Here is a 27,087-nt window from a genome sequence, read left to right on the forward strand (position 1 = left end):
CACACACACACACACAGGATTCAGTTTAGTTCAGTCCAGTCGCTCAGTCGTGTCCAACTCTTTGCAACCCCATGAATCATATAGCACACCAGGCTTCCCTGTCCATCACCAACTCCCAGAGTTTACTCAAACTCATGCCTATCGAGTCGGTGATGCCATCCAGCCATCTCATCCTCTGTCGTCCCCTTCTCCTCCTGCCCCCAATCCCTCCCAGCATCAGGGTCTTTTCCAATGAGTCAACTCTTCGCATGAGGTGGCCAAAGTATTGGAGTTTCAGCTTCAGCATCAGTCCTTCCAATGAACACCCAGGACTAATCTCCTTTAGGATGGACTGGTGGTATCTCCTTGCAGTCCAACACACAGGATTACTCAGCCATAAAAAGAGACAGGAATCTTGCCATTTGTGACAAGACAGATGGATCTGGAGGGTTATTACATTGAGATAAGTTAGACAAAGAAAGACAAATGCTGTATGGTTTCAGTTATATTTGGGATTTAGAAAAAAAAGCAAATGAATAAACATACCTAAACAGAAACAGTTACAGAGAATGAACAGGTGGTCACCAGAGGTGAGAAAGACAGAGGGCTGAGCAAAGTAGGTAAAGAGGATTAAGAGATAAAGACTTCCAGTTACAAAATAAGGAAGCCAGGGGGATGTAATGTACACACAAAAACTATAGCCAATAATATTGTAACAACATTCTATGGAGACGGTAACTAGACTGTGGTGAACATTTTGTAATGTATAAAAATATCAAACCAATATGTTGCACACCTAAAACTCATATAATGTTGTATGTTAACTATACCCCAATAAAAATTGATTAAAAAATAAAAACAGTCCAGCAGGGATGAGGTAGGTGGACAGCTTAGGGAGTGGTATTGCCAGAATCAGAAAAAATAAAACATCTGTATTTTCAATAAATTTATTTCCTAATCTTTAAATAAAACAAAGCTTTTCCATGAAACATGCTATGATTATTTATCTGTCTCACTGATTATCAAATGTGATACACAAAAATACTGAATGAAGGATCAGAGTCAGTAACATCACAGAAAAGGCATCTCTGTGACCTATTACTGCCACGAGTAGCACGTTTTTCATTATTATAACAGTTTACTCAGGGAGTTAATCAGAATTCCTGTTAACACAGCGAAGCCTTTCAATCAAATATGTAACTTTGCTGGAACGAAGAAACGTTTCCAGTGTAAATTGGACAGTACTGATAAATTAGCGCTTTGCTCTCTTCAACATCAGATTCAAAATGGTGATTGCTTTTCCGAGCTGCAAGACAAAGAAAGGATTAATTTTTAAGAAGATGGGGTACAATTTTCAAAAGGCTACTTTATGATGTTCCTTCCTCTAATCAGCATTATTTAGCGGGACAAGGCCAGCAAAAAGGAAAAAAATGTCTTATAAAATTTCCCCCAAACAAAGCAGCACCTGACTTGGAGGGGCATTCTCCTGATAGCAGCCACACCTGCTCTGCACCAGACCCCACGTGGTGCATTCAAACACCTACTAGGCACCTACTAAGTACCTACTGTGCATAGGGCTTGATGCCTCTCCTGGAGATGGAAATATTTACCAGGCAACGTCCTAACTCTCAAGCAATCTAGTCTGATTCCCACACAGAAGTGGATACAATTAGCCTTTTTGTTAACACTGGTAGCACAGAGTCTTAGCCACTGGACCACCAGGGAAGTCCCCATCTTTTATTTGCTTATTCTTTGCTTAGGCAACTCACAACCTTAATTGGAAATAATCTTCTAAACTGAAGAGTCTGCAGTTGATTTATCGCTCTGGTCTTATAGACCAGAAAAGGAGGAAAATCTGCCCACGAGACATCAAGGAAGACACTCCCAACTCTTCCATCAGCAATCAAAGCGGAAACTGTACCTAAACTATTCCCTGAAAGCTGCACATAAAGAGTAAGCTATTATTGTCATGTGCTATGTCAGTATTAACAACAAATTCTAGAGGATCCCATTGCTGGGTACTTTGTATGTTCAGTGACCTGCCCCATGCAATGTACACTGCAATGTACACGGATTTCTCTGGTGGCTGAGACGGTAAAGCATCCACCTGCAATGCAGGAGACCCGGGTTGGATCCCTGGGTGGGGAAGATCCCCTGGAGAAGTGAATGGCAACCCACTACAGTATTTGTGCCTGGAGAATTCCATGGACAGAGAAGCCTGGCAGGCTACAGTCCATGGGGTCACAAAGAGTCAGACAGGACCGACAGACTAACACTTTCACTTGATTGAACACGATACATTCTGTATATAAATCGTACACTGTTTACTCCATGCATGAGGACAAACTACGAATATTACATCATTACATAGAACATTTTTTATAGACTAACTTCCTGAAGATGGTTCAAGAGTAAAGAGGAGGAGATGCTGCATAGCCGAGGCAGGTGTGGGGTGGGGGAGGGAGTGGAGGAGACAGGTGGGAATGTGAAACGGAAGGAGGCACGAAGAAGTCGGTGAAGCTGAAGTTTGAATGTGAGGGGGTGAAGGCTCAGACTTTACCTTATAAAGTCTATAAAATAAAGTAATATGGGCTTTTCGGGCATTTCTTTAGAAAGAGGGCACTGGAAGATGAAGAAGGCATAGTCGTGCCTGCGACAGCACTGGAGAAAACCATGCCCTGCCCACTGCTGTCCTCATTCACTTCTACACACGCGACCTAAAAACGTTTCCCAGGATAATACTGCCCATGGGAGAACTTTTGGATTTTTTTTTAATTTGGGGTTTTGTCAAGAAATAACCCATTCAACTGAGCATAATCCTAAACCACGGTGAACTCGGGATGCAGTATACACCTGCCTGTGTGGAGAGAGGGTTGATAAACCTCAGGGAAAGTTTGGATGGAGAAGGCCAAGTCTTCTCATGCCCACGCCTCGCCCAAGGGATGCCCCTATCCTTGGCGAGCTGCATCTGTAGCTCTGTCTCACACCCACATCACTCAACTAAACCTCAGGCATCTAGAACCAAATTCTCAATTACCCACAAACATAACACTGTGTGACTACATCTGTGTATCCAACAGGAAAAAGCAGGCGAAGCGAATTAACTCTCCAATGTGCCAACACCTATAGACGGGGAGACCTAAATCCACAGACTGATGAGTATAGATTCAACTCATCTAACTGTCTTGGAAAAATAAGATCTAATTCTCAGATAATGTCACAATTTAAATATTATTCCAAAGAAGAGTAATGATGGTGGCTGTTGTTTAGTCACTCAGTCGTGTCCAACTCTTGGCGACTCTGTGGACTGCCTCCCGCCAGGCTCCTCCGTCCATGGGACTCTCCAGGCAAGAATACTGGAGTGGGCTGCCAGTTTCTTCTCCAGGGATCTTCCCCACCACATTGCCTGCACTGGCAGGTGGATTCTTTACCACTGAGCCACCAGGGAACCCAACAGTAACAGGAAAAAAATCTTAAAAAAAGGAATCAAGAAAGACAGAAAACAGAAACAATCTTTATGCTGTTGTTTAAGAATTCAACCCACTTTAGAGAATGCAATACTGTTAACTGAAATAATGGTCCTGATTTGATTTAAATGACTAATATCTCAATTTCAGGGCTCTCAATTTTCTTAAAAGTTAAACCTACAGAACATTTATAGAACACACAGAAGTTCAGATGAGGGCAATTTCCTTCAGAACCACACTAGAGTGATGAAATTATAACCTCTGCCTCACATTACCTTCAGCCACAAAGAACTCTGCTAAATAAAACGCAGCCTTCACAGCATTAGGTGCATGGGAAATGCCTTTTAATTGCCCCCACTCATAAGGAGCTTTCTCCGGATGCCACTGGACGCCATATATTGGATACCGGTATCCTGCACAAAGAATAGACTGGTGAGTATTAAATAGTAACAATGGTCTAAGATGATACAATTATGTTGTATATTCTGTGTAAAACATTACTTTTATAGCCCACAATGTCAGACAAAGTAAAACTGTGCATATTATTATCAGAAACAAAGAATTTCAATTCACAATGTGAAGTTCATAATAACAGTATTTCACTGACTTACAACCTTTTATGAGAGTCACAGGTGACTAGTGGTAAAAGAATCGGCCTGTCAAAGCAAGAGACATAAGACATTGGTTCAATCTCTGGGTCGGGAAGATCCCCTGGAGAAGGGCACCGTTACCCACCCACTCGAGTATTCTTGCCTGGAGAATCCCAAGAATAGAGCCTGATGGGCTACAGCCCATGGGGTCAAAAAGATTCACACACGACTGAAGTAATTTAGCACGCATGCACAACTTTTTATAATTTGAAATATGATTTACTTTACTAGGTGATCAGAGTTGTTGTTGTTCGTTGTTTAGTCGCTCAGTTGTGCCCGACTCTGTGACCCCATGGACTGTAACACACCAGGCTTCCCTGTCCTTCACCATCTCCCGGAGTTTGCTCAAACTCATGGCCATTGAGTTGGTGATGCCATCCAACTATCTCATCCTCTGTTGTCCCCTTCTCCTTTTGCCTTCAATCTTGCCCAGCATCAGGGTCTTTTCCAGTGAGTCAGCTCTTTATATCAGGTGGCCAAAATATTAGAGCTTCAGCCCTGGCATTAGTCCCTCCAATGAATATTCAGGATTGATTTCCTTTAGGATTGACTGGTTGTATCTCCTTGCAGTCCAAGAGACACTCAAGTCTTCTCCAACACCACAGTTCAAAAGCATCAATTCTTCAGCACTCATCCTTTTTTATGGTTCAACTCTCACATCCATACATGACTACTGGAGAAACCACAGCTTTGACTATATGGACCTTTGTTGGCAAAGTAATGTCTCAGCTTTTTAAAATACTGTCCAGGTTTCTCACAGCTTTTCTTCCAAGGAGTAAGCATGATCAGAGTAGAGTGAAATAACTGAGCCTCTGAATACAGACCAGTCCAATAGTCAGGGGTACATCTGATCAGTGACAAGTTTCTTCTACAATGGGTTTCTTTTCCCCCCACTTCACACCACATCTTCATCCCCTCCGATATAACGACTTATTCATGGGAGAATGAACTATGCCAGCGTCTCTGGTGTCTTTATAGGTTAGCTAGTGTGTCTCAGCATACACTGTGCCTCTCTCGCAGTCTGTGGAATGGTTCATGACTTCATTGAATCAATTTTTAAATAGCTTTTTAAAAAATTTAAATTTGAAAGATTTTTGCTACTATAGTTCACTTATTCTTAGAATTATTAACTACTTTTATATATAAAAATGTATGATCCCTAGGATTTACTCCAAAAAATGTTCTAGTAGAAAGAAAAAATAGATATGAAATAAGCCATGTCCGACTCTTGCGACCCCATGGACTGTATGAAATAAGAATGGCCACATAAATGTGAAAGTTGCTGAAACTTAGAGAAAGGTACCCAGGATGTCACTATATTACTCACCTACTTCTAAGTGTGTTTTTAAAATTCTGTAACTTTTTAAAAACGTGAATATGTGTGATATTTGCCTTCTGAGAAATTTACATACTCATTTTTTTCTTCACACATATGCCTTTCCTCATTTTAACAATTTATTGACCAGAGATGTATTAACATGTCTTTTGTTTAAAAAAAAAAAAAGAGAAATGTCTTTTGTTACCCAAACATTACTGACTGGAGTGTTTTAATATTCACTTACATAACAAATCGCTAGGCATTAGTTTCTGCAAAAAACCCCCCAGTCAATAGTGTGTTAATCGAAAAAGAAATCCTCTATTACTTTTGCATTGAAATTAAAACCCTAACTACCATATGAAAATACCTGGATGAATGAGTTATCTGAAAGTAGAGGTATTCAGGGAAAAGAGCACTATCCTCTTGCATCCCATGAGACTCTGCTAGGAGAGATCACATCACACAAAGAAAACCTACTTTATCCTACCCTTCCTCAGGCAAGGTTCACAAGAGGAGAACCTAAGACCAAGTAGCTGTGGTCACTACTCCACCCCTCTCCCACTGCCCCCCACCCCCAACCTCCCTGTAACATACTCTCTTTCTCTGTCTGCTTGTGGTGACACCAGCAGGAGACCCATTGGCTAGATGACTAGAAAATCAATTGCTACACACAGATAACTGAAAGACAGATCATCTAATATATTTCTTTGAGACATGAAAAGTACTATTTAGGATAAGAAACACCCTAGCTACTACAAACCTAGACAGCATATTAAAAAGCAGACACATTATTTGCTGACAGAGGTCCATATAGTCAGGCTATGGTTTTTCCAGTAGTCACGTAGGGATGTAAAAACTGGACCATAAAGAAAGCTGAATGCCAAAGAACTGATGCTTTTGAACTGTAGTGTTGGAGAAGACTCTTTGAGAGTCCCTTGGACTGCAAGGAGATAAAACCAATCCTAAAGAAAATCAGTCCTGAATATTCATTGGAAGGACAGATGCTGAAGCTCCAATACTTTGGCCACCTGATGCAAAGAGCTGACTCACTGGAAAAGACCTTGATGCTGGGCAAGACTGAAGGCAGGCGGAGAAGGGGACAACAGAGGATGAGATGGTTGGATGGCATCACCAACTCAATGGTAAGCAAACTCCAGGAGATACTGAAGGACAAGGAAGCCTGGCATTCTGCAGTCCATGGGGTCACAACGAGCTGGACACAGCTTCATAGCTGAACAAGTGATAAATTGTAACAAAGATTTTTCAAATAGATAGAAAAATAGATAGACAGATGGATGTTTAGACAGAGATACACAGTGAAATTCAGAAACAAGTTGAGATTCACTCTCTTTTTTTTGTAAACTGCATCACTGAAAGATCAATGCAGGTTCCTGACAAAGTAGGAACCAGGCCCTGTCTCACTAGTTTAGAACAAGAGTATCAAGAATAGGAAGGAAATATGCAAATAAGAGCATCTCCAGTGTTTCTATCTAGCAGGTATCAGAAGTTTTCAGAAGATAAAATTTTCAAATGAGCCTGGTATGATGACACAGCCAGAAACACAGCCAGCACGGAAGCCTGACGCCCTAATTTCCAAGCCAAATCTCTTTCATTTACATAATCAGTCATCCGTTCAACATCTCCTGGAAACCCAAAGAAGAATGAGACACAGTCTCAGCTCTCAATGAGCAGTTCTGCAGGCAGAATTCGTTGAGGGTCCAGCCTTTCAGGTCCTGCTCCGTGAGGGTACTCTTCAGAGAGGGTGCTCCTGAGCTTCACCTCAAGTTCTCCTGATTCAGTAACAATGCTGGTTTAAATGCCCCATTTAACTCCCAGAGTTTAGCACCTAAATACCCTTACTGTCCTTTCATCAATGTATTTAGGGAGATTTTTTTCTGTACGCCAATCACATTTTTTGTTGTCATCTGGAGCATGTACTTAATCTGTAATGTTGCTAGAAACAGAAGTCATCTTCTCCATTTATCTTCATTGATCCTCCCCACAGTCTTCACCTCCTTTTCATTTCCATCACCTTGACCCAGAAGGTGACCCAGGTAAACCGCAACTGATTTTCGAACCTGAGCAAAACATGGGCCTCTTTTCTCCAATAATGCCCTAACGTCCAACTTCAGTCCCCAAAGTTTTATTCATGATTTTAAAGAGAGATTTTATTCATAAAGAGATTTTATTCATAAGAGAACTATAGAATCAAAATTCATAAATATAATAAAGTATACATTTGCAGTGATACATACCTTCCATGGTTGAAATAAAGTCAATATTGCCATCTGTATTTGTAGTTAATATATTGAAAAATGCCTTTAACTTTTCATTCTTCGTAAAATTCTGAAGTGCAAAAATAAAACCAAAATGATTACTTCTGTAGTAAATCTAAATTCAGCATGGATTTCACTGCATAATAAATGAGATACCATCACGGAGAGGCTCCACTTGTGGAAATGTGCGGTCAGAGGTTCTACTGCTAATGACAGCAGCAAGTCAGCAGGAAAATTCTGGAACATTCTGCTCTGCAATGTACCTGAAAAAATTTAAGCCCAAGAGAAATCATTCAAACACAGGAAAAAAAAAAATCTGCTGAAGTCACAGCCAGAGAGAGGCCACTGTGAAGACACAATCAAGATGACTAAATGATTTGCAAACACATCATTTCCACAGGAGTATTCTAGTCAGGCACAAAATATGTTCAACACACAGTTCCAAATATGTTCCATACTTATGTACCTTTCTTCTAGAATTACAACATAAATAACTAAAATTCTTTGGACATGATAATGAGCAGGCTAGCCACAGAGTAAGCAGAGGATTTTAACTTGAGTTCTCTAGATAGGGCTGAAAAATAGGTAAAACTGTCCACCTATATATATATTTGTTTGCTCAGGAAAGGATCTAGAACTCCCAACACATTTTCAAAGTATCTGGGACTTAAATGGTTAAAAACACCAACAATGTGGAAAAGAACACAAACCAGGTCACTAACCACTAGACAGATCAGAAGGAGCAATTTACTTCACTGAAAACTCTGGAGTCTGACACAGACACACAGCAGCCAGAGGATGAGAAAATCCTGATGGTGGTCAAGGAGGTAGTCAAGGTGGTAGTCAAGGAGGTAGTCAAGGTGGTAGTCAAGGTGGTAGTCAAGGTGGTAGTCAAGGAGGTAGTCAAGACGGTAGTCAAGGAGGTAGTCAAGGTGGTAGTCAAGGAGGTAGTCAAGGCGGTAGTCAAGGAGGTAGTCAAGGTGGTAGTCAAGGCGGTAGTCAAGGCGGTAGTCAAGGAGGTAGTCAAGGTGATAGTCAAGACGGTAGTCAAGACGGTAGTCAAGGAGGTAGTCAAGGTGGTAGTCAAGACGATAGTCAAGGAGGTAGTCAAGGTGGTAGTCAAGATGGTAGTCAAGGTGGTAGTCAAGGAGGTAGTCAAGGTGGTAGTCAAGGTGGTAGTCAAGACGGTAGTCAAGGAGGTAGTCAAGGTGGTAGTCAAGGAGGTAGTCAAGGCGGTAGTCAAGGCGGTAGTCAAGGAGGTAGTCAAGACGGTAGTCAAGACGGTAGTCAAGGTGGTAATCAAGACAGTAGTCAAGGTGGTAGTCAAGGAGGTAGTCAAGGTGGTAGTCAAGACGGTAGTCAAGGTGGTAGTCAAGGTGGTAGTCAAGACGGTAGTCAAGGAGGTAGTCAAGGAGGTAGTCAAGACGGTAGTCAAGGTGGTAGTCAAGGTGGCAGTCAAGACGGTAGTCAAGGCCCCATGAGCCTGTCATAAGTGAGCCTGTCATTCAGGATGCTAATGGTCATGAGAACCCCAGAGCCCCAGATCATCAAAATCTGCTGATTCCTTATTTCAGTGGATTTCATTTCTGGTTTGTATAAACTGGGTTTCAAATACACACAACCAAAAGAACTGACCCAAGACATATATTTCCCATATGATTTTTGCACTATTTGAATGTGAGAAAGAGCTTTGAAAAGTATAAGAGCATTTTTATAAGTTCTGGGAATAACAAATACTGTGCTTTCCATCCAAAATCCTTAAAAGAACAAGAAAGGTTGGTAGCATTCAATTCTGATGATTCTGAGATCAAGTAACCTACAAGAATCATCTTTTTTTTTTTTAAATTTTATTTTTTGGCTGTGCTGCATCTTCGCTGCTGCCTGAGGGCTTTCTCTGGTTACACTGTGGGGGAGGGGGTTGCTACTTTCTAGTTGTTGTGCACAGACTTTGCATTGTGGGTGGACTCTCTCATTGTGGAGAACAGGCTCTAGAGCACATGGGTTTCAGTAGCTGTGGAGGACAGGCTTAGCTGCTCCGTGACGTGTGGGATCTTCCCAGACCAGGGATCAAACCTGTCTCCCCTGCATTGGCAGGTGGACTCTTCAACACTGGACCACCAGGGAACTCCCAAGAATCAGTATCTATTTACATAAACTGGCAAATGAAGAATTTGTCTGGTCTTTGTCCTGGGTTCTGAAATGGGAGCTTTAAAAACCCTTGGAAATTTCAAGGAAATTCGCGAAGGATGGGCATGTCTTTGTAATGCTCATGAGGTGGCACGGGTGGCCCCTGGACAGCTTCGGGATGAGGCTGGTGATCAGAGAGACTGACCACGCGATTACAGCAGGTCTGGCTTTACCTGAATCTGCAGCACAATGTATATGAAATGGACTTCAAGAGTAAATCTGACTTTGAGCCAGCCTGATCTCCAGGGATGGGACGGACAGGGACTAGAGACTGAGTTCAATAACATGGCCAGTGATGTAATCAATCATGCTTTCACAATGAACCTGCAATAAACACTCTGAGCACCAAAGCTCCCTGGAGCCACTTGGCTGGTGAACATACTGATGCACCAGGAGGGTGACGTGCCCTGAGTCAACAGAAAGAGGGCAGGAGGTTCTGCATTCCCTCCAGACCTCAGCCCACGTGAATCCTTTACAGTAAAACTCTTATTGCAAACACAGCACTTTCTGAGCTCTGTCAGCCATTCCAGTGCATTATTAAACCTGTGTGTGAGTGTGTGCTAAGCTGCTTCAGTCGCGTCTGACTCTTTGCACTCCTATGGATTGTAGGCCGCCAAGGTTCCTCTGTCCATGGGGAGTCTCCAGGCAAAAATACTGGAGTGGGTTTCCAGGCCCTCCTCCAAGGGAATCTCTCTAACCCAGGGATTGAACCCACTTCTCTTACATCTCCTGCATTGGCAGGTGCGCTCTTTACCACTAGCGCCACCTGGGAAGCTCTTGGTACTCAATGAAGAGTACAGAGACCAGCCCTACCCGCTGGTGTCATCACTCACAGGCCGAGGTTTCCTTATGATAACATTTTATTGGTATGATAATTAGATTATTTCACTGCCTCCTCCATTCTGCTGCCCCCACCCCCCTCCCCCATCGAGGATTTCACCACCAACAGTTGTTTCTCCCAGGAAACATGCGTATTTTGAATTCAGTTGAACATGGGCTGTCGGCCACCTCCTCGAGCCTGGGCCCACCGCCCCCACTTCCAATGCCGCTGCACTAGAGCCCGGGGTCCCAGGTGTCTCGGCAGTTGGCACAAGCGAGGACTGTCCACCCAGGAAGAGAGGGAGCGTGCCCCCGCCCGAGGACTGTCCATCCAGGAGGAGAGGGAGAGCGCCCCCCGCCCCCCACCCGAGGACTGTCCACCCAGGAGGAGAGGCAGAGTGCTCCCCGCCCTCCACCCGAGGACTGTCCACCCAGGAGGAGAGGGAGAGCGCCCCCCGCCCGCCACCCGAGGACTGTCCACCCAGGAGGAGAGGGAGAGTGCTTCCCGCCCCCCGCCCAGGCACCCTTCCTCAGCCTTAGTTACATCACAGGCCCTGCGCCCCAACCCCATCCAGCCCCGAGCTTCGCCCGCTTCAAAAAAAAAAAAAAAGCCTCCCACCTGGGAAGCCACCTGGAAAGCTTCATTAAACCCATAGGTATCCCCAATCTCATGGCCAGTTGATCAGAAGTGTGAGTAGCCTTGGGGCATGACTAGAGGCTGGTATCTGATGTAAGGGTAGTCTGGTCAGGAAGATGACCTTTACCTGGAGCCTGAGCTACCTCCAGGTGGCATACTAGGATGGAGCACACTCCAGTTGGGGTCAAAACACAGTTCACAGCCAAGGGGAAAATGCAGGCTCAACCGCTGGGTCAGGAAGATCCCCTGGAGGACGGCCTGGCAACCTTCTCCAGTATTCTTGCCTGGAAAATCCCATGGGAAGAGGAGCCTGGTGGGCTATGGTCCATAGGGTTGAAAAGAGTTGGACACAACTGAAGCTAACATTTATGAGAGTTATGTTAAAAGTCCTTAGCATGCTACCTGGAAAAAACTGTCTTATTTAACCCTCACAAAAAACCCTAAGAGTAAATGCTTTTAGAAATCATTTGTAAATGTTAAGACAGGTTAAATGATCCCCCAAGGCAGAAGTAACAAAGTTAGAACTCAAAACCAGGTCTCATTTTAGTTTTTCATCATGCATGGTCCTAATATCACTAGAAGCAGTAAGTTACAAACATGCAAAATCCCTTAAGGAATCTTTATAACTCAGTACAAAGAGTTACACCTTCAGCCTGTGTAAATAAGTTAAAAATTAACAAATGTTACAAACATTTTTTGACTTGAATATTTGCAACTTACTAATCTTACCCAGTTACTACTTTTTTGAAGGAACAAAAAGAAAATTCTTACCTCTAGAGAAGTTCAGGGGCAGTTTAATTCCAACAGTATCTGTAAGAGTTAATAAGCTCTCTCCACTGACCAGATAAATAAGCTCTTCAAATCCAAGGCAGGTGCCCCACACAGGAAAATAGTCTCCTTCGCCAAAACTCTTTGCAGAGTAAAGAGAAAAACTAAGCTTATTCAAACTTTTCATAATAAAATGTATACATTCAGTTTGTCTTAACAAGATGGGCACCTGAGTCACACATGGATTTCTAAGGAATTTCCAAGATCAATAGTAGTAGGCTAGTATTTTCTCTTCTATCAGCAGGTTATCACTCCATCTCTCTGTAGACCAAGCACCCACATAAAGTTCAGGTCTAATTTACCAAATTATCCAAACTCAGTTGTGCTGGGAAAGAGACAGACATCTGCCAGTCAACTACCAAACAACACATGTTATCATTGAGGGACTGTAAATATGGAAGATGATGCGAGATAAATGCCTATTTATACATTTTGTACAAATCCTATTGTTTTAAATGACTGTCCAGGTTTGAAACTACTCTGAATGGAGGTTTTCCTTTTCCTCCATAATCTCAGAATTTATAGTAACAGCCTCCAGCCAATCAGATTTAATCTGATGAAAGCCATACTTTGGAAGGAAGGAAACAGCAAGCAAAAGTAACAACTTTTCACAGAGTGAACTAAAGAAGTACAAAGGTACTATAGGGCTCTCAGAGGGAATTAAAACGACTAGTGTGACTGGGAAAAAAGTATTCTAGTGACTGAATTTTCTGATTAACTAAAGATTAAACCCATAAGTACTGATAGTTACAAAAATGGGTTTTGTAACTTCCTTAAAAATGTGGTTTTCCTGCATAGACTGTAAAATATAACCTAAGTGTGTGTGTGTGTGCACTCATTCCCTCAGTCATGTCTGACTGTTTGCAGCCCCACGGACTGTAGCCCAACAGGCTCTTCTGTCCATGGGATTTTCTAGGCAACAATACCGGAGTGGGTTGCCATTTCCTACTCCAGCAACGCATTTTAAATACAGAAAATGTTAGGGAATTTTTTTCTGTTCCTCAGATAGAAAAATATAGAACAATAGTAACTATATATATATTTTCTACTTCAAGATATGGTTTTAATACTTCATATACAAATCTAGGAAATGTTTCCTTTTAGAAGTTAGAATTGCGTATGCTATGTTGAAAGGTCTTACGGCATTCATTTAACAATAAACACAAAAGAAGACAGAACTGCTGTTTCCATATGTACCAAATTTGATTTCTGGACTAAATGTTAAATCCCCACTTGCTGGGACCACATCTTTTATTTGTTGTGATCAGTAGGACAAAGGACACAGAATGGAACCATACAGACCTAACAGAAATCACTTCTGAAGGCTGCTTCTTCTGAGGGCTTGTGGACCCCAGTGGCTACACCTAAATGGAAGTTCAAGATTGCTAAGTTTTTTTCTTTGCTTTGAAATCTTCGAGTTGTCAAATAGACCTTTTGTGTCTTATGGGTTGGGCAGTTAGGTGACTCCTTTGTTTTTTTTTAATTGAACAAACCAGGTTACACAAGTCTCTATTTGCGAAAGGAAGAGTTACTTTATAATATTCACATATATGCTTCCCAAATGCATTTTCAAATCATTCTTGTTATAATTTTGTTAAATTTCAATTTTGCTCATTAGTTTTTCCAAAAAATGTCCACTAAGCAGGTACTAAGTACACAGAACCATATGGTATGAAACGAGGAATGCCTCGAAGGGTATCAGAACCATGCGATCTGATGAGACATCAATAGCTAACTTCAAGATATTAAGTCTCTGAGATAAAAGCTCCTTAATCTCAGAGAGCTTCCCTGGTAGCTCAGTGGTAAAGAATGCAGGAGATGAGGGTTCAATCCCTGGGTCGGGAAGATCCCCTGGAGAAGGAAATGGCAACCCACTCCAGCATTCTTGCCTGTGAAATCCCACAGACAGAGGAGCCTGGCGGGCTACAGTCCATGGGGTCACAAAGAGGTAGACATGACTTAGTGACTGATCAACAACAACAAAATACTCTAAAAGTTGAGCAGGAGAAGGATGCCATTCCAGTGGGGGTAAGGGGACACCTCCCCGTAAGGTGCACAACCCTGAAAGCTGGCCAAGGCACAAATAACAGATGAGGTAGAAAGAAACAGACTAGGCAGATTTGGGAGTAGGACACAGGGTATGTTCTAGAAACACCAGTCTGACTGCCAGTACCTGCACAAACAAAGGCTGGATGGAAAAGGTGGGCTGTGGACACACTCTTCACTCACAGACTATCTTGACTCAAAGACCATAGAAGGCTACAGGTCAACAAGCCAAGCCATTCAACATCTTCCAACAAGTGTCTCACATGCTAAAGGCAGTTTCTTAGGGAATTATCTAAGGTTGGGTAGATGGTAGGGCCAGCAAGATAAATTAGACAATTGCTGCTAACAGTTCTGGGGCGAAATCCCAAGAGCGTGCGGTATGATGTAAAGGCAGGCGCAATGTGAGGTTACAGAGAGGCCGAGAGGCTACACAAGTCACCACATGTGGAGCCTTAGGGTCGAAGGGAAGTGTGAAGCAAGGTCAGACAGGATTGGATGGGTTGAGGGCAGCTTGAGAGGGGAGATGAGAATTAACGACCTATGAACAACGCCCAGTATGTAATAGAGACTGCTTACTCAGCCACCATGAGTGTCTGGGTTCACGTTAATGAGCCCGAGTACAGAGGGCTGGTCAGCAGGACTGGAGGGTTCCCTGGAGTCCAGGATTAAATGAGGTGAGAGCTGCCACAGGGTGGAAAAGAACCAGCAGCTCAAGAGTTAAAGGGGTGATGAGACTACAGTAATGGTGAAGGAGGTATCACCATGTGCTTTAGAAAAAAATTATCCTCGTGGAAAACTACAAAAACTCACCTGGAATAATAAGAAATAACTGAGACTTACCTTTATGGACAAGTTGTAAAATATTTTGGCCACGCGAGCGTAACCTGACCTCATAAGGTTAACGCTTCCCCCAGGAAAAAGGACTCTGAAACAACATCAAATAGGGTGCATTTCAACCTCTCCTCCCTCCCAGAAAATCAACAATCTTTTTATTTTAAAACAACCTTTCCTGATTACATAAGCAGCCAGAGCACTTCATAAAATGAGAAAAGTTAGGCAAAAAAATGTAAAACACAATCCCACCTATTTGTAAACTATTGCAGTTAACGATGCATTTGTGCATATTCTACCAAACTTCTTGGATAAACAAGTCTATTTTTGAAATAGAGTACAGATAAAGTAAAAGAAATTGGGGGCAAGGGAAGAATATGCAGAGCTAGAAATCAAGTAGAAATAAAATTCTAAGTATAGCTATTAATAGGTTTAAATTAAGACGATCAGAGATGCCAAAATCAATTGCACGTTCACAGCCATGAGTCTGTCTTGGCTCACAAAAAAAATTGTTTTAGCCATAAAGAATGAACTAGTCCTAAAAATACAGTAGGCTAGAACTGAATATCCATGAAAATTTTCATTTATTATTATTTCCTTGAGTTCTCTTCAGAAATAAGAATGGTATCAGAAAATTTTGGAAAAGAACACAATGACAATTCTAAAAAACGTCTCAGAAAAAAAAGAAGAGCGTCACAAACATCTGACTATTGGACCCTACCGATAGAGGAGATATATAGCAAAGTATTTATGTTTTTATTTCCATTTTTCAAGTTAAAGAGCTCTTAAAGTAACTAAGGACATTCTAAAGAGATTACAAAGGTTGGATAAAATATATTAAAAATTTTAAAAAGTACCCTAAATATGAATTTGAGATGTAAGAAATATCACTTTTGAGACAGTTGTTCATTCAGTAATAGGTATTAGCCTAGAGAGTCAGAGATGGGCAATTCTTGCTGGTAAGGTCACGGTCTGGTAGGAAATACCAAAACTAGAAGGTAGAACATCTGCCACAAAACCGAGCAGCAAAGTGGCTTAATGAAGACTCACTAGCAGTTCTTCCTTTCCACTGACTCAGTCATTTTAACCTCAGTCCATTCAAAAGTAAAACTTGACTGCCCCTCCTGATTGACAAACACCTTGAAAGCAAGGCTCCACCTTTTCATCTCTGCACCACCCTCCCAAAACAGTACAGGGCTCACTGCATAACAGGGCTCAGTAAAAGTGGTTCTTAAAGTGGCAGGCGAGTCGTGCTCACTTTATTTTTGAGGTTCTATCTCATGGTCTCTCCTGGACTTACCTTGGTCCATGCCAAAGTACACTGCACGTTAACAGGCATTGTAAATATTTCCCTAAATTGAACTGATTTAAAATACTTACTGATCTAAACTGAACTGAATGCAAATGACCACTTTGAACACAGCTTTTTTTAAAAAATGAACAATTTTTTTTTAATTTTTAAAAGTTCTTTTAATAAAAGCTTTACAGTAAGATAGACTCCCTCTATTCCACTCCCAAGCAGAAATAACCACCATTAAGATTTGCTGTGTTAACTTGATATATATTATGCACGTCTCCTTACCCCAGCTTCAAAATCAAAAGCAAATGGGAGTACACTATACACACCTCTGTGCACCCTGCTTGTTTTGTATACAATACTACACTATTCAGGTTACAACAGTGATTCAGACAACCCTCATTTTTAACCATATTCTATTATATGAGTATAGTTTATTTTTTAACCCAGTTCCCAACTGATGGGTGGGTAGATAGGTTCCAAATCAGGGGTATTTCAAACAATACAAGAGTACATACGTTCGGGCCCAGGTCGTCATGTAAGTCAGGCCTATATCTTTTTTGCTTTACCTTTTATTGAAATCTAGTCAAGTTTCAATGTTGTGTTAGTTTCAGATGTACAGCAAAGTGACTAGGTTTTCTTTTCCAGATTCTTTTCCCTTATAGGTTATTATAAAATATTGAGTATGATCCCTAGGCTGCAAAGCAGACCCTTGTTGGTTACCTATTTCACATACAGTAGTGTGTGTAAGTTAAAGGAGAGGATTATACTTGTAAAATAAAATTCCTTCTCCAGCATTTCCTGTGTCACATGGTATGAGCATTTTTAATTTCAGAAGATATTATAAAACTGCCCCCAAAAGACTATATAACTTCCACCCTGATGGAAGAAATTTTCACCTACTATGCGCTAGCATGAGCTAGTATGGGGAAGTCATTCTGACTTATACATGATTTGACTTGAACTTTATGCTAATAAGAACAGTCTGTCTATGGCCCATCAAACATGTACTGTACCTCTGCTTTAGCCATTAAGAAAATAACGCATTATCTAGAAGTTTAAGAAAAGTCCACTCTGAAGATAGGGATAAATGGTTGCCCTTCCTATGATGCCCATGCTAGCGGTCCTTCCAAGATAAGGTTCCCTGCCAGACATTAAGGTCATGCTGACTTGCTGGCCACGTCTCTGTCAAAACCTGGAAGGAATGTAACCCTGTCATGTTTGATGTACACTCTCTGGTCTGTCAAGATATAACATGGTGTTTTTCCAAAGCACTTTCTTCCTGGGCTATAGTCCTCAGTATGGCTTGAATAAAACTTTCTTCTGTTCCTTAATGTATATTGTTCATATATTATTTGCATCAACAACTCCCATAAATAAAGTATAAGAACACTGTTTCCTCATACCCTCACCTTAGAACATCAGCGCATTTTCTGCTTTCTGCAACTTGATGGGTTTTAATTGTTATAATTAGCTTCCCTTTAATTATGAGTATGTCTCACATTTTTTCATATGATATTTTTCTGTGAGCTAAGCAATCATATCTTTTGTGATGAAGCTAGAGGGTATAAAACTTTTTACCAAATTCTATTCAAATCACCTTCTGAAAGATAACCAGTTAATATCTTCAGTCTTAAGACTTATAAATCCCCTAAGTCATGGCCTCCAGAGTGGCTTCAAAGCCTTTAAGACAAACATTAACAGAACAAAAATTGTGTCACACATTAAAAAATAAATGTTATCTACTATATAACATTTATTTTTTAATCTGCCTTCTCTCTGCAGGATTTTTGCATCTCTCAACAAAATAATTTCTATAAAATAACTCAGAAAACTAAAATTTATACCACTGAAAAATAGTTTCCTAGAAACATGTATTGTAGTCATATGTACTTTTTTGTACTTAGACATATACTGTCTTAAACCAATGTTGGCAACTTACCCATTAATAGATTTGAAAAGCTTTTCATACTGTTCATGTTCAAGATCAAGCCTGAAAATGATAAAAAACAGTTACAAAACATCCATTTCCCAAACTGAAGAAAGTCTCTAAATGAAGCTACCACATTAATATTTAAAAGCCAGGTGAAAATAATTCTTTTTTAAAAAATATTTATTTATTTGGCTGCATCAGGTCTTAGTTGCACATCAGATCTAGCTCCCTGACCAGGGATGGAACCCTGACCCTCTGCACTGGGAGCACGGAGTCTTAGCCACTGGACCACCAGGGAAACCGCTGAGTCCCAGTGTTCTGCCAGGTCAATCTCCCCAGATTATGTCAACAAAGAGGGGGCCAGTCAGGACACAGAATCTTCCCCATGGACATTTAAATCAGGATGGGCAACCACCACCATCAGAAGCTTGAATGGACTGAGATGAATCAGCTGTTCTCCAGGGACTCCTGCCAGGTAGCCTTGCAGCCGGGTTCTGGTCATTTCACTCATTCTAAGAAACGGTTCCCACGTTGTCCATGCCTGAATTGGGGGGCCCAGTGCATCACTATCAAGGGGCTTAACTGTGGGGTGGGGACGGGGGTCACAAACTTAGGTGTCTCAGAGACCGTGAAGGCAAAACAGACCAGGGCACGTTCTTTGAACACAGATGACATGTGCATGTTGTCAGACTTTCTTGAAACAAAAGACCCCCTCAATAAGTTCTCTTTAAAGAAAACAGCGTACATCTAGTAATGATGGCAAATGACAGCTTTGGAGCACGAAAAGGAGCAACAGACATAGCTGCCAATGGACAGCTCCTGCTCTGTTCAAAATCAGCTCCAGAAAATTGTCTTAAATAAAAAATAAAGGCCAGAAATCCAGACTTTTATGAGTCTCCTGATTTGTACATACCTTAAACACTACAAATGAAACAGATTTTTAGACCAAAAATGCTAGTGTGCTGTCACATCCCACCTCTCAGGAGGCAGACTCCCTCTGGGTCCCTCCAGTTCTGGGGCAGGAGATTGTAATAACCTGAATGCACCAGACACCAGAGGGTGAAGGCCAGATAGAAGGAAGGGCACCGAACACAAACGTCTTCGCCTGCTCAAGGATTCTGCTGAGGTCTCCCGTCCACCTCCTCTTTCCTTCTGAACTGCAGAAGTCAGTCCCCAGCATCCGAAATTCAGAAATAAACCCAACGAACATCATCAGTGTGATCCCATCTCATTCTATATTGGGCAATCCTTTGCAGGTTACTCTGGGAATTTAGCTGCCACATATTAACACTGCTTTTACAGAATCACATGATTCTAATTCTGAGCAATATACTTTAAAATGAACTTTGGGAATCCAAGCTAGAAATTAACCTGTATGTCATGTTTTCAGTATCTCAGTCATAAATCCCAGTATTCTGCAAGTCATCAGTTTCAAAACTTCCTGTTTCAAAACCTCTGTCATTCTTGTCTATTCCTTCCTGTGCCCTTTCATCCTTGTAGTCAAATCTTATTGATTTTTTTAAAGACATTTACCTAGCAATTCTACCACTCTACAACCACTGCTCGAAGCCAAGCCTTCCTTGCTTCACACCTAACCCACTCACATCTCTGAACTGACCTACCTGTCTTTTGTCTCTCCCTCCTCCCACCCATGTTACTAGACCTATTTTCTAAAAGAACAGTTTGCAGAAAAAGCTTCCAGGATCAAAACTTTGCAGGTTGTCTTGAGGACTGTCCAGAACCTCCATCTCACCTCTAAAACTCTGCTGTTAGTTAAGTTCCAAAGAAGATTTCATTTGAAAAAATTAGATTGCTATGAAAAAACTGAAGACTAATGTCAAAAGCAAATGTTCATCTAAACATAAAGCCATTCTGTGGTACTATTCTCAAAATTGTAGTATTTGCATTTTGACTATTAATGTTCTACTTTTGCTACCATTTTTTAATGTGAAATTATTTACAATAACAGGTTTTTCTGAGCAAACAGTTGTGTTTTATGTGTGAAACCACTTATAATGGATTAGGGGAGTGTGCTAGAAGACCCTCAAACACACTATTTTGGGGTGATAAGATAATATCAATACAACAACAAGGCTTTTGTTAAAAAAATTCAAGTCTTTCCAAATCAAAATGACATGAATCATTTATCATGTCATGTCATGTCATGAATATGACGAGTCATTTTATTGTTCCTTAGATTATTACACCACAAAAATAATGTAGCTCCTTTAAAACTGCAATATCTGCAATTAATATTGAAGCAACAGTGCTGTATTAGTCATTTCCAAACTTCTAAAGTGGGGTGGGAAGGTCTCTGAAAAGTCCTCTTCTAGAATATTCCTTGATTCCCTACATGCTTCTTTATGCTAATATTATAGAACGAAGCTGGTGAATCTAGAAGTGCTTTTGCTCCATTACTTTTGTAATATCTGATGAGGAGCACCTTTTCTGGAGTAAAGGAACTTATCATTTCATTCTCTATCTAATACACATTACACAGCTCTAATGATATGATAGAAACATGTACCTTCACATTTTGAACAACTTAATGAGAGACTCTGAGCATTAGATTTGGGGCAAAAATCAGGTATAACATTAATGTGCTTGAATAATGCAATCTCAGGAGAGAAAGCATTCATTTTAGAGATAAAAGATAACTTTAGAGAGGAAACAGCAGTTGCAGCTTTTTAAATTCAGTGTAAAAACTATCGCATCGTACCTTACTGGTACCACTCTCGCACCAGCTGACTCTAGAAACTTCACGTAGGATGCAGCAATGTAGTATTTTCCCAGGGCTTTCATGTTCTTATTATGGCACCTTTGCATTAATATTCCTAAATTACAAAAAAAAAAAGTTTCCGTTTCAAGTAATGTCCTTTTTTCCTGCTCAGAAACTGAAACATGCCATCCTAGAAATGTCACTACTTCACTCATTTAAGTCACAGAATGAAACATGAAGCTTCTCCTGAAAGGATATCTATAGGATTTGGGAAAGGAGTAGTGGAGGCTGATCTGAATTGTAAGTAGCTTCCTCTCTTGCCACATCAGGGAGGCCAAATAAGCCCCCAAAGCCAGGTTCTTTCACACAAGCTAGAATCTATGTCAGAGTACCCATCCTTAAATCCAGCAGAAGGCCCCTCCCTACACACACACACACACACACACACACACACAGGCACATGGTTTCCTTGACAACAAAGCAAAAGAGTGAAAAAATTCTCTATGCTTGTTTCTCCAACACCATCAATACCAGCTTAATCCAAGCAACAAACATCCTGCCTAACCCCCCAACCTGGATTATTCCAATAGCCCCTTAAGAGGTCTCTCTGCATCTGTTTTTTTGTTTTTTGTTTTGGAAGGACCTTTACTCAGATCTACTGAGGTATAGATTACATGTAGTAAAATGCACATTATTTTACCAGATAACACGGAACAAACATTGTAATCAAAATATAAAACATCCTGTGTAGTTTTGTTTTGCAATGTGCTCAGTCACTAAGTCATGTCTGACTCTTTGCCACCCCATGGACTGTAGCCTGCCAGACTCCTCTGTCCATGGGATTCTTCAGGCAAGAAATGGAGTGGGTTGCCATTTTCTCCTCCAGGGGATCTTCTTGACCCAGAGATCAAATTTGAATCTCCTGCTTCTCCTGTATTGGCAGGCGGATTCTTTATCACAGAGCCACCCAGTAAGCCTACATAGGATTACATTTTGAGTTAGTTCCCTTTGAAGATTTTAACCACTATTTTACATAGCTTATGAAATAATGCATCCCAAGTTCCAAATATTGATACACAACACATATGAAAATGGACACTATCAATATGCATGAAAAAATGCTCAACTACTTTCTATTTGGTTACAGAATACAGTACCCATCTTCGTGGGGAATAAAGGGGGGAAAAAAAAAAAACAGAATGAAAGGTATAACAATACTACCAGCTAAAATGAAATCAATTCTAGTTGTCTGCCCACAAATTACTTTTTTGCACATTTCAAATACGAGCTGATTTCTCCGGGGTTGCTTTCCCTTGCCCCAGTCTTAAATGTCTGTTCTGGCTATGCAAATTGATTTTACCCCCTTTATAGAACATAAGTGTGTTGAAAATGAAAAATTACTTGCTTTACTTTAGCACAAAAGAGAATTGCTACTAGGATCACAGGAGCCACGGCTGCCCTTCGCTGCCAAAGACGACAAAGGCCAGGTACACCATAATTTCTCAGTTATCTAGCCAATTCGATTTTGCATTGTTCCTCGAAATGAGTCCTCAACCAGTGAAATTTTAATAAAGATAATGCATGCATACAGTCGGTTTAGTTAGCAGAAATTCCTAGATGAGTACAAACACAAAAACCACCCTCAGGATTCTTCACGGTGCACGCTCCTCCCTTCCAATTTTAAGAGCCAAGGATCTGCAGGAAATCAACGAGCATTACCTAGGTATATTTCAGCAGGATCTCAATGATGGTTTGACCCCTGGGCTAGGAAGGCACACATCCTAACCCTGGGCTTGGATGTTTCCAGGACCGGAAGCACCTGCCGAAGCGCAGCAGCTGGAAGCGCCCAGGGCGCGCTCCCGGCTCACCAGCCCCAGCCCCAGCCCCAGCCCTGGCCGCCTCCTTACCGATGATGGGCTTCTTGGAGGTGGGCGCGGGAGGGGCGCTCAGACCGAGGCCCGCCGCCCCGCACAGAACCAGACCCAACACGCTCAGCAGGCGACCCAGTCTCGCCATTGCGCTCGCCGCCTCCCGCCGCCTTTCAAAGGCACTACCGGAGAGCCGCCGAGTGAGGCAGTGGCGGTCTCCGAGCCGCTCGAGGGCGTCGGGCGGGGGCGGTGCTCCGCCGCGGGGGCCTATGGGAAAGGCCGTCCAGGCGCATGTGCGCTGGGGCCGCAGGGGCGGGCGACTCCGGGGACGCAGAGGCCGCGCCTACCCCATCGCTCCGCCGCCGCCCGGACCCCCGGCCCCCAGCCCGCCCCGCGGCGTCTGCGGGGGCTCAGGCAAGTGCGCTGGGCTCCGCGTACTAGAGCCCGCCCTTTCAGCTGTTTCCTCGACGTGACCTGAAGTCACCCAGAACTAACTGGGGCGCCGGGTCCAGCGGTCGAGTGAGGAGCGCTGGGTCGCGGTCTGACCTGATTGGTAACCAGGCAGCGGGGGAGGCTGGCGAGAGGTTCTAGAAGTCGCCTGAGAACTATGCGCCATCGGCTGCTCCCGCCCAAAGTCGTGTTGAGGAATGCTGGCGGCGGAGTTGGACACCCCCGCTTTCCATCAGGGAAGGACAGTGACTTGGGAGGTAGTTTCCGCATCCTGCCATTTGCGTTGCAGGTCGAGGCTTCTGGACCAAACGAAGAGAAGATGAAGAAAGCCCGATGGATGTGAATACGCCCACGAGCATCGCCCCAGCTCAGAACTGGGTCAAGGAGAGGCCACTCCTGGCATCACGACAAAAACAAGAAGTCCAGGCCAGACCCGCAGACGGTGCCTTCTAACCTTAATGCTGATGCCAAGCCCAAGCACAGACTGCTCTACAACAGGGCACAAAGGGTCACTTGGGTTCCTAATCAACTAAAAGTTATTTTGAGGTTTCTGTTTAAAATTTGAAAAGAGATTTAGAAACACTGAACTTGCTTTGGTGGACTAGTAGATGAAAGGTAAGCCTTTTCTTTCTGTGTGAAAACCTAAATATAAAGATATGGCTTATACTGGCTGGGAGTTCCCACCTATAAAGGTGAAAATCAGAATAAAATTGAAGAGTATTTGATAATCAACTCAGTGCCAAATATAAAAGATGCAAAGATGAATTGGGCAATGCCTTTTTTTTTCCGTCTCAGAAGTTTGCAATTTTGTAAGGAAAAGAGAACAGGATATGTGAAGAGACTGTATTTCAAGAAGAGCGAATGCAGTATGTCATCTGCTTTGTTAAGATAATAATGCTGCTCAGGAAGGGCGTGGTGAGTGATAAGCTGAATGGATGTGTTTGTCAAAGGCCCTACGTATTCCGCTTGTTTTGAACTCAAATGAACAGATGAGGAAACTTTGTAGCAGTATGAAGTTGTAGTGCTGGAGCAATTGTCTGTCCACATAGGAAAAAAAGTATTACCTCTCATTATACACAAAAATAAACTCTAGGTGAGTAAAGATATAAATGTAAAAGGCAAACTGGTATATTTTGATAAGAAAATATAGGACAGTGTGTCCATGACATTGATGGAATTTCAGAAAACATATTTTTAAAAAATGACATGTTAGTGGAAGAAATTGGTAGATTTAATGATGTTATAATTTTAAAACTTCTGTTAAACTAAATGAATTAAAGATAAGGCACAAATTTGGAAGATACATTTACAAAACAATTTCCAAGATATTTATTTCTAGCATGTACAAAGAACTAAAATGAACAAGAAAGAATAACAGCCTAATAGAAAACTAGGAAAAGAATATGAAAACACAAAGCTTCACTAGTCATCAGGGAAATGCAGATTAAAACAAGATAGTATGTCACATCCATCAGAATGACAGAAGTGTAAAAAAGTGTACCCTCGATAATAAGGGTGTAGAAAAATAAGAATCCTCTTAACACTGCTGGTAGAATTGTAAAGTACTACAACTGTTTGGGGGAGCAATTAGGCAATATGTGGTAAAAGTGAAGATGCACATATTCTATAACACAGCACTTTTTAGACTTAGTATTTACCCGAGAGAGATGCCTGCATGTGTGAACAAATAAACATATAGAAGTATGTTCTTTGTAGCGTTCTCTTATAATAGTGAAATATTAAGTGCAACTTAAATCATTATCAATAAAAGAATGGATAACTTGTATAATTAATTGATATTTAGAATGCATGAAAATTAATAAATTGGAGCTGGTTATCAACAGAGTTGGTGGTGCTAATGGTAAAGAACCCACCTCGATCCCTGGGTCCCCTGGAGGAGGAAATGGTAAGCCACTGCAATATTCTTGCCTGGAGAATCCGGTGGAGAGAGGAGCCTGGTGGGCTACCGTCCATGATGTTGCCAAGAGACAGACACGACTGAAGCAGCTTGGCTTATGGCACATCAACAGAGTTAAATTTCTACCAATAAGAAATAACAGATAAGTTATGCTGGTGTCCAGAGGCTTATATCAACTGCCTAAGCCAGAATCTGTCTACAGATCCTAAGAAAAACCATGAGATATACAAGGAGTTTGGAATAAAGTTACACATGATTTATGCCTTTAACAATACTTGGAGATGGAGGGTACCACAAACATCAAATTGACAGAAAGACTGCTAAGTAGCAAACTCCAGCAAGTTTTCTCCACTGCTGCAAGACTCCAGATGCTGACAGGAGAAGATGCAAGTCTTCCTCTTTGAAAACGAGGAAAGGGGAGCAAGTAATTTAGACAAAAGCATAGGCAAAATGAAGCCCTGAAAGAAAATGTCAAACTTGAAATGCCAGGATACGGAGCACAGCCTAGGTCTTGAAGGCTGTGTGAGCCTGTGCTCAGGAGCTCAGTACCGTCTGACTCTGCAACCCTGTGAACGGAGCCCGCCGGGCTCCTCTGTGCATGGGGATTCTCAGACAAGAATAATGGAGCGGGTTGCCATTTCCTCCTCCGGGGGATCTTCCCGACCCAGGGAAGGAACCTGTGTCTCCTGCAGCTCCTGCATTGGCAGGTGGGTTCTTTATGGCTGAAGCCCTATGTCTGGGAAGCCCTCTTGGAGGGTTAGTACTGGCTGTCAGGAAGGAGCCAGAGATGGCAACTTCAGATAAGTATTGCTTCTGAGGGCGAAGCAGCTGCTTTGACAAGCGGATAGTGTCCCTTCAAGAGAGGACAGTGAAAGGAAAGAAGGAGATAAGGGGGGAAATGAAGAGAAATAAGTCATAGCAGTGATCCCACCTCACCCCCACATACACCCAGTTGCCACCACTAAAACATCTGTTGAAGGAATTGCTAAGAAAAAGGAGAACATCCAAGACACCAAAAAACCCAAGTGAATCAATCATGAAGAATGGGAATGGACCCGAGATAGCCTGAATCCTCAAATCTACAACTCAGCTCAAGACCTGATGGGATTTACTAGGCTTTCATGATACCTGACAAAAGAAAGGAAGAGCTGTCACTGATGGGAGATATTACCTGGAGACTCTACGGCTAAACACAAAGTCCAACATAAAATATTATTAAAAATATGAAGAAACAGAAATATGTAATAGTAATCTAATAAGAAAGATAAAATAGACTCATAGATGACCCTGATCCCGGAGTTAGCAGAAAAGGCCTTTATTTTATGTTGAAATACAATTGATGTACAAGAGTATGTTAGATGTGATCAAAGTGATTTGATATTTGCATACCTTAGGAAATGTTCAGCACAATACGTCTAGTAACCATCTGACTCCATACAAAAATTTATTACAATAAAATGTTGTATATGATATCTCTGTGTCTTATTTATCTTCTAAGTGGAGGTTTGTATCTCTTAGGAATTTCCAGGTGTCTCAGTGATAAAGAATCACCTACCAGTGCAGGAGACATGGGTTTGATCCCTGGGTTGGGAAAATCCCCTAGAGGAGGAAATGGCAACCCACAGTATTCTTGCCTGGAGAATCCCACGGACAGAAGCGCCTGAGCAACTTAGCATGCATACACGAGCCAGGCACACCCGCTTGCTTAGACCTGAATTCTGGAATAGGGTCAGGAACATTTGAATGTATGGGACATCCCTCTCCCCCCTGACCCCTTTTACCTTCCCTTTAACAAAATAGGTCCAGCTGCAAGACGGTATTTTAATTCAACAACCTTTTTTTTTTTAAACCAGATCTCTTGTTC

The 27,087-nt window shown here is 41.9% G+C and overlaps 1 protein-coding gene across 1 annotated transcript; it reads right to left on the reverse strand.

The window, feature by feature from the left end:
* Positions 1-466: 466 nt before the first annotated feature.
* GGH (gamma-glutamyl hydrolase) lies at positions 467-25,138 on the reverse strand. The gene is made up of 9 exons (XM_043483684.1): positions 22,895-25,138; positions 20,988-21,102; positions 18,278-18,328; positions 15,048-15,132; positions 12,105-12,243; positions 7,847-7,953; positions 7,670-7,760; positions 3,722-3,859; positions 467-1,285 (listed from the first exon to the last, which is right to left on the reverse strand). The coding sequence occupies exons 1-9, from the start codon at positions 23,001-23,003 to the stop codon at positions 1,164-1,166; spliced, it is 957 nt and encodes a 318-aa protein (XP_043339619.1). The 5' UTR covers positions 23,004-25,138; the 3' UTR covers positions 467-1,163.
* Between the last annotated feature and the right edge of the window lie 1,949 nt (positions 25,139-27,087).

Source organism: Cervus canadensis, chromosome 12, assembly GCF_019320065.1.
Source record: "Cervus canadensis isolate Bull #8, Minnesota chromosome 12, ASM1932006v1, whole genome shotgun sequence".
Taxonomy (NCBI): Eukaryota; Metazoa; Chordata; class Mammalia; order Artiodactyla; family Cervidae; genus Cervus; species Cervus canadensis.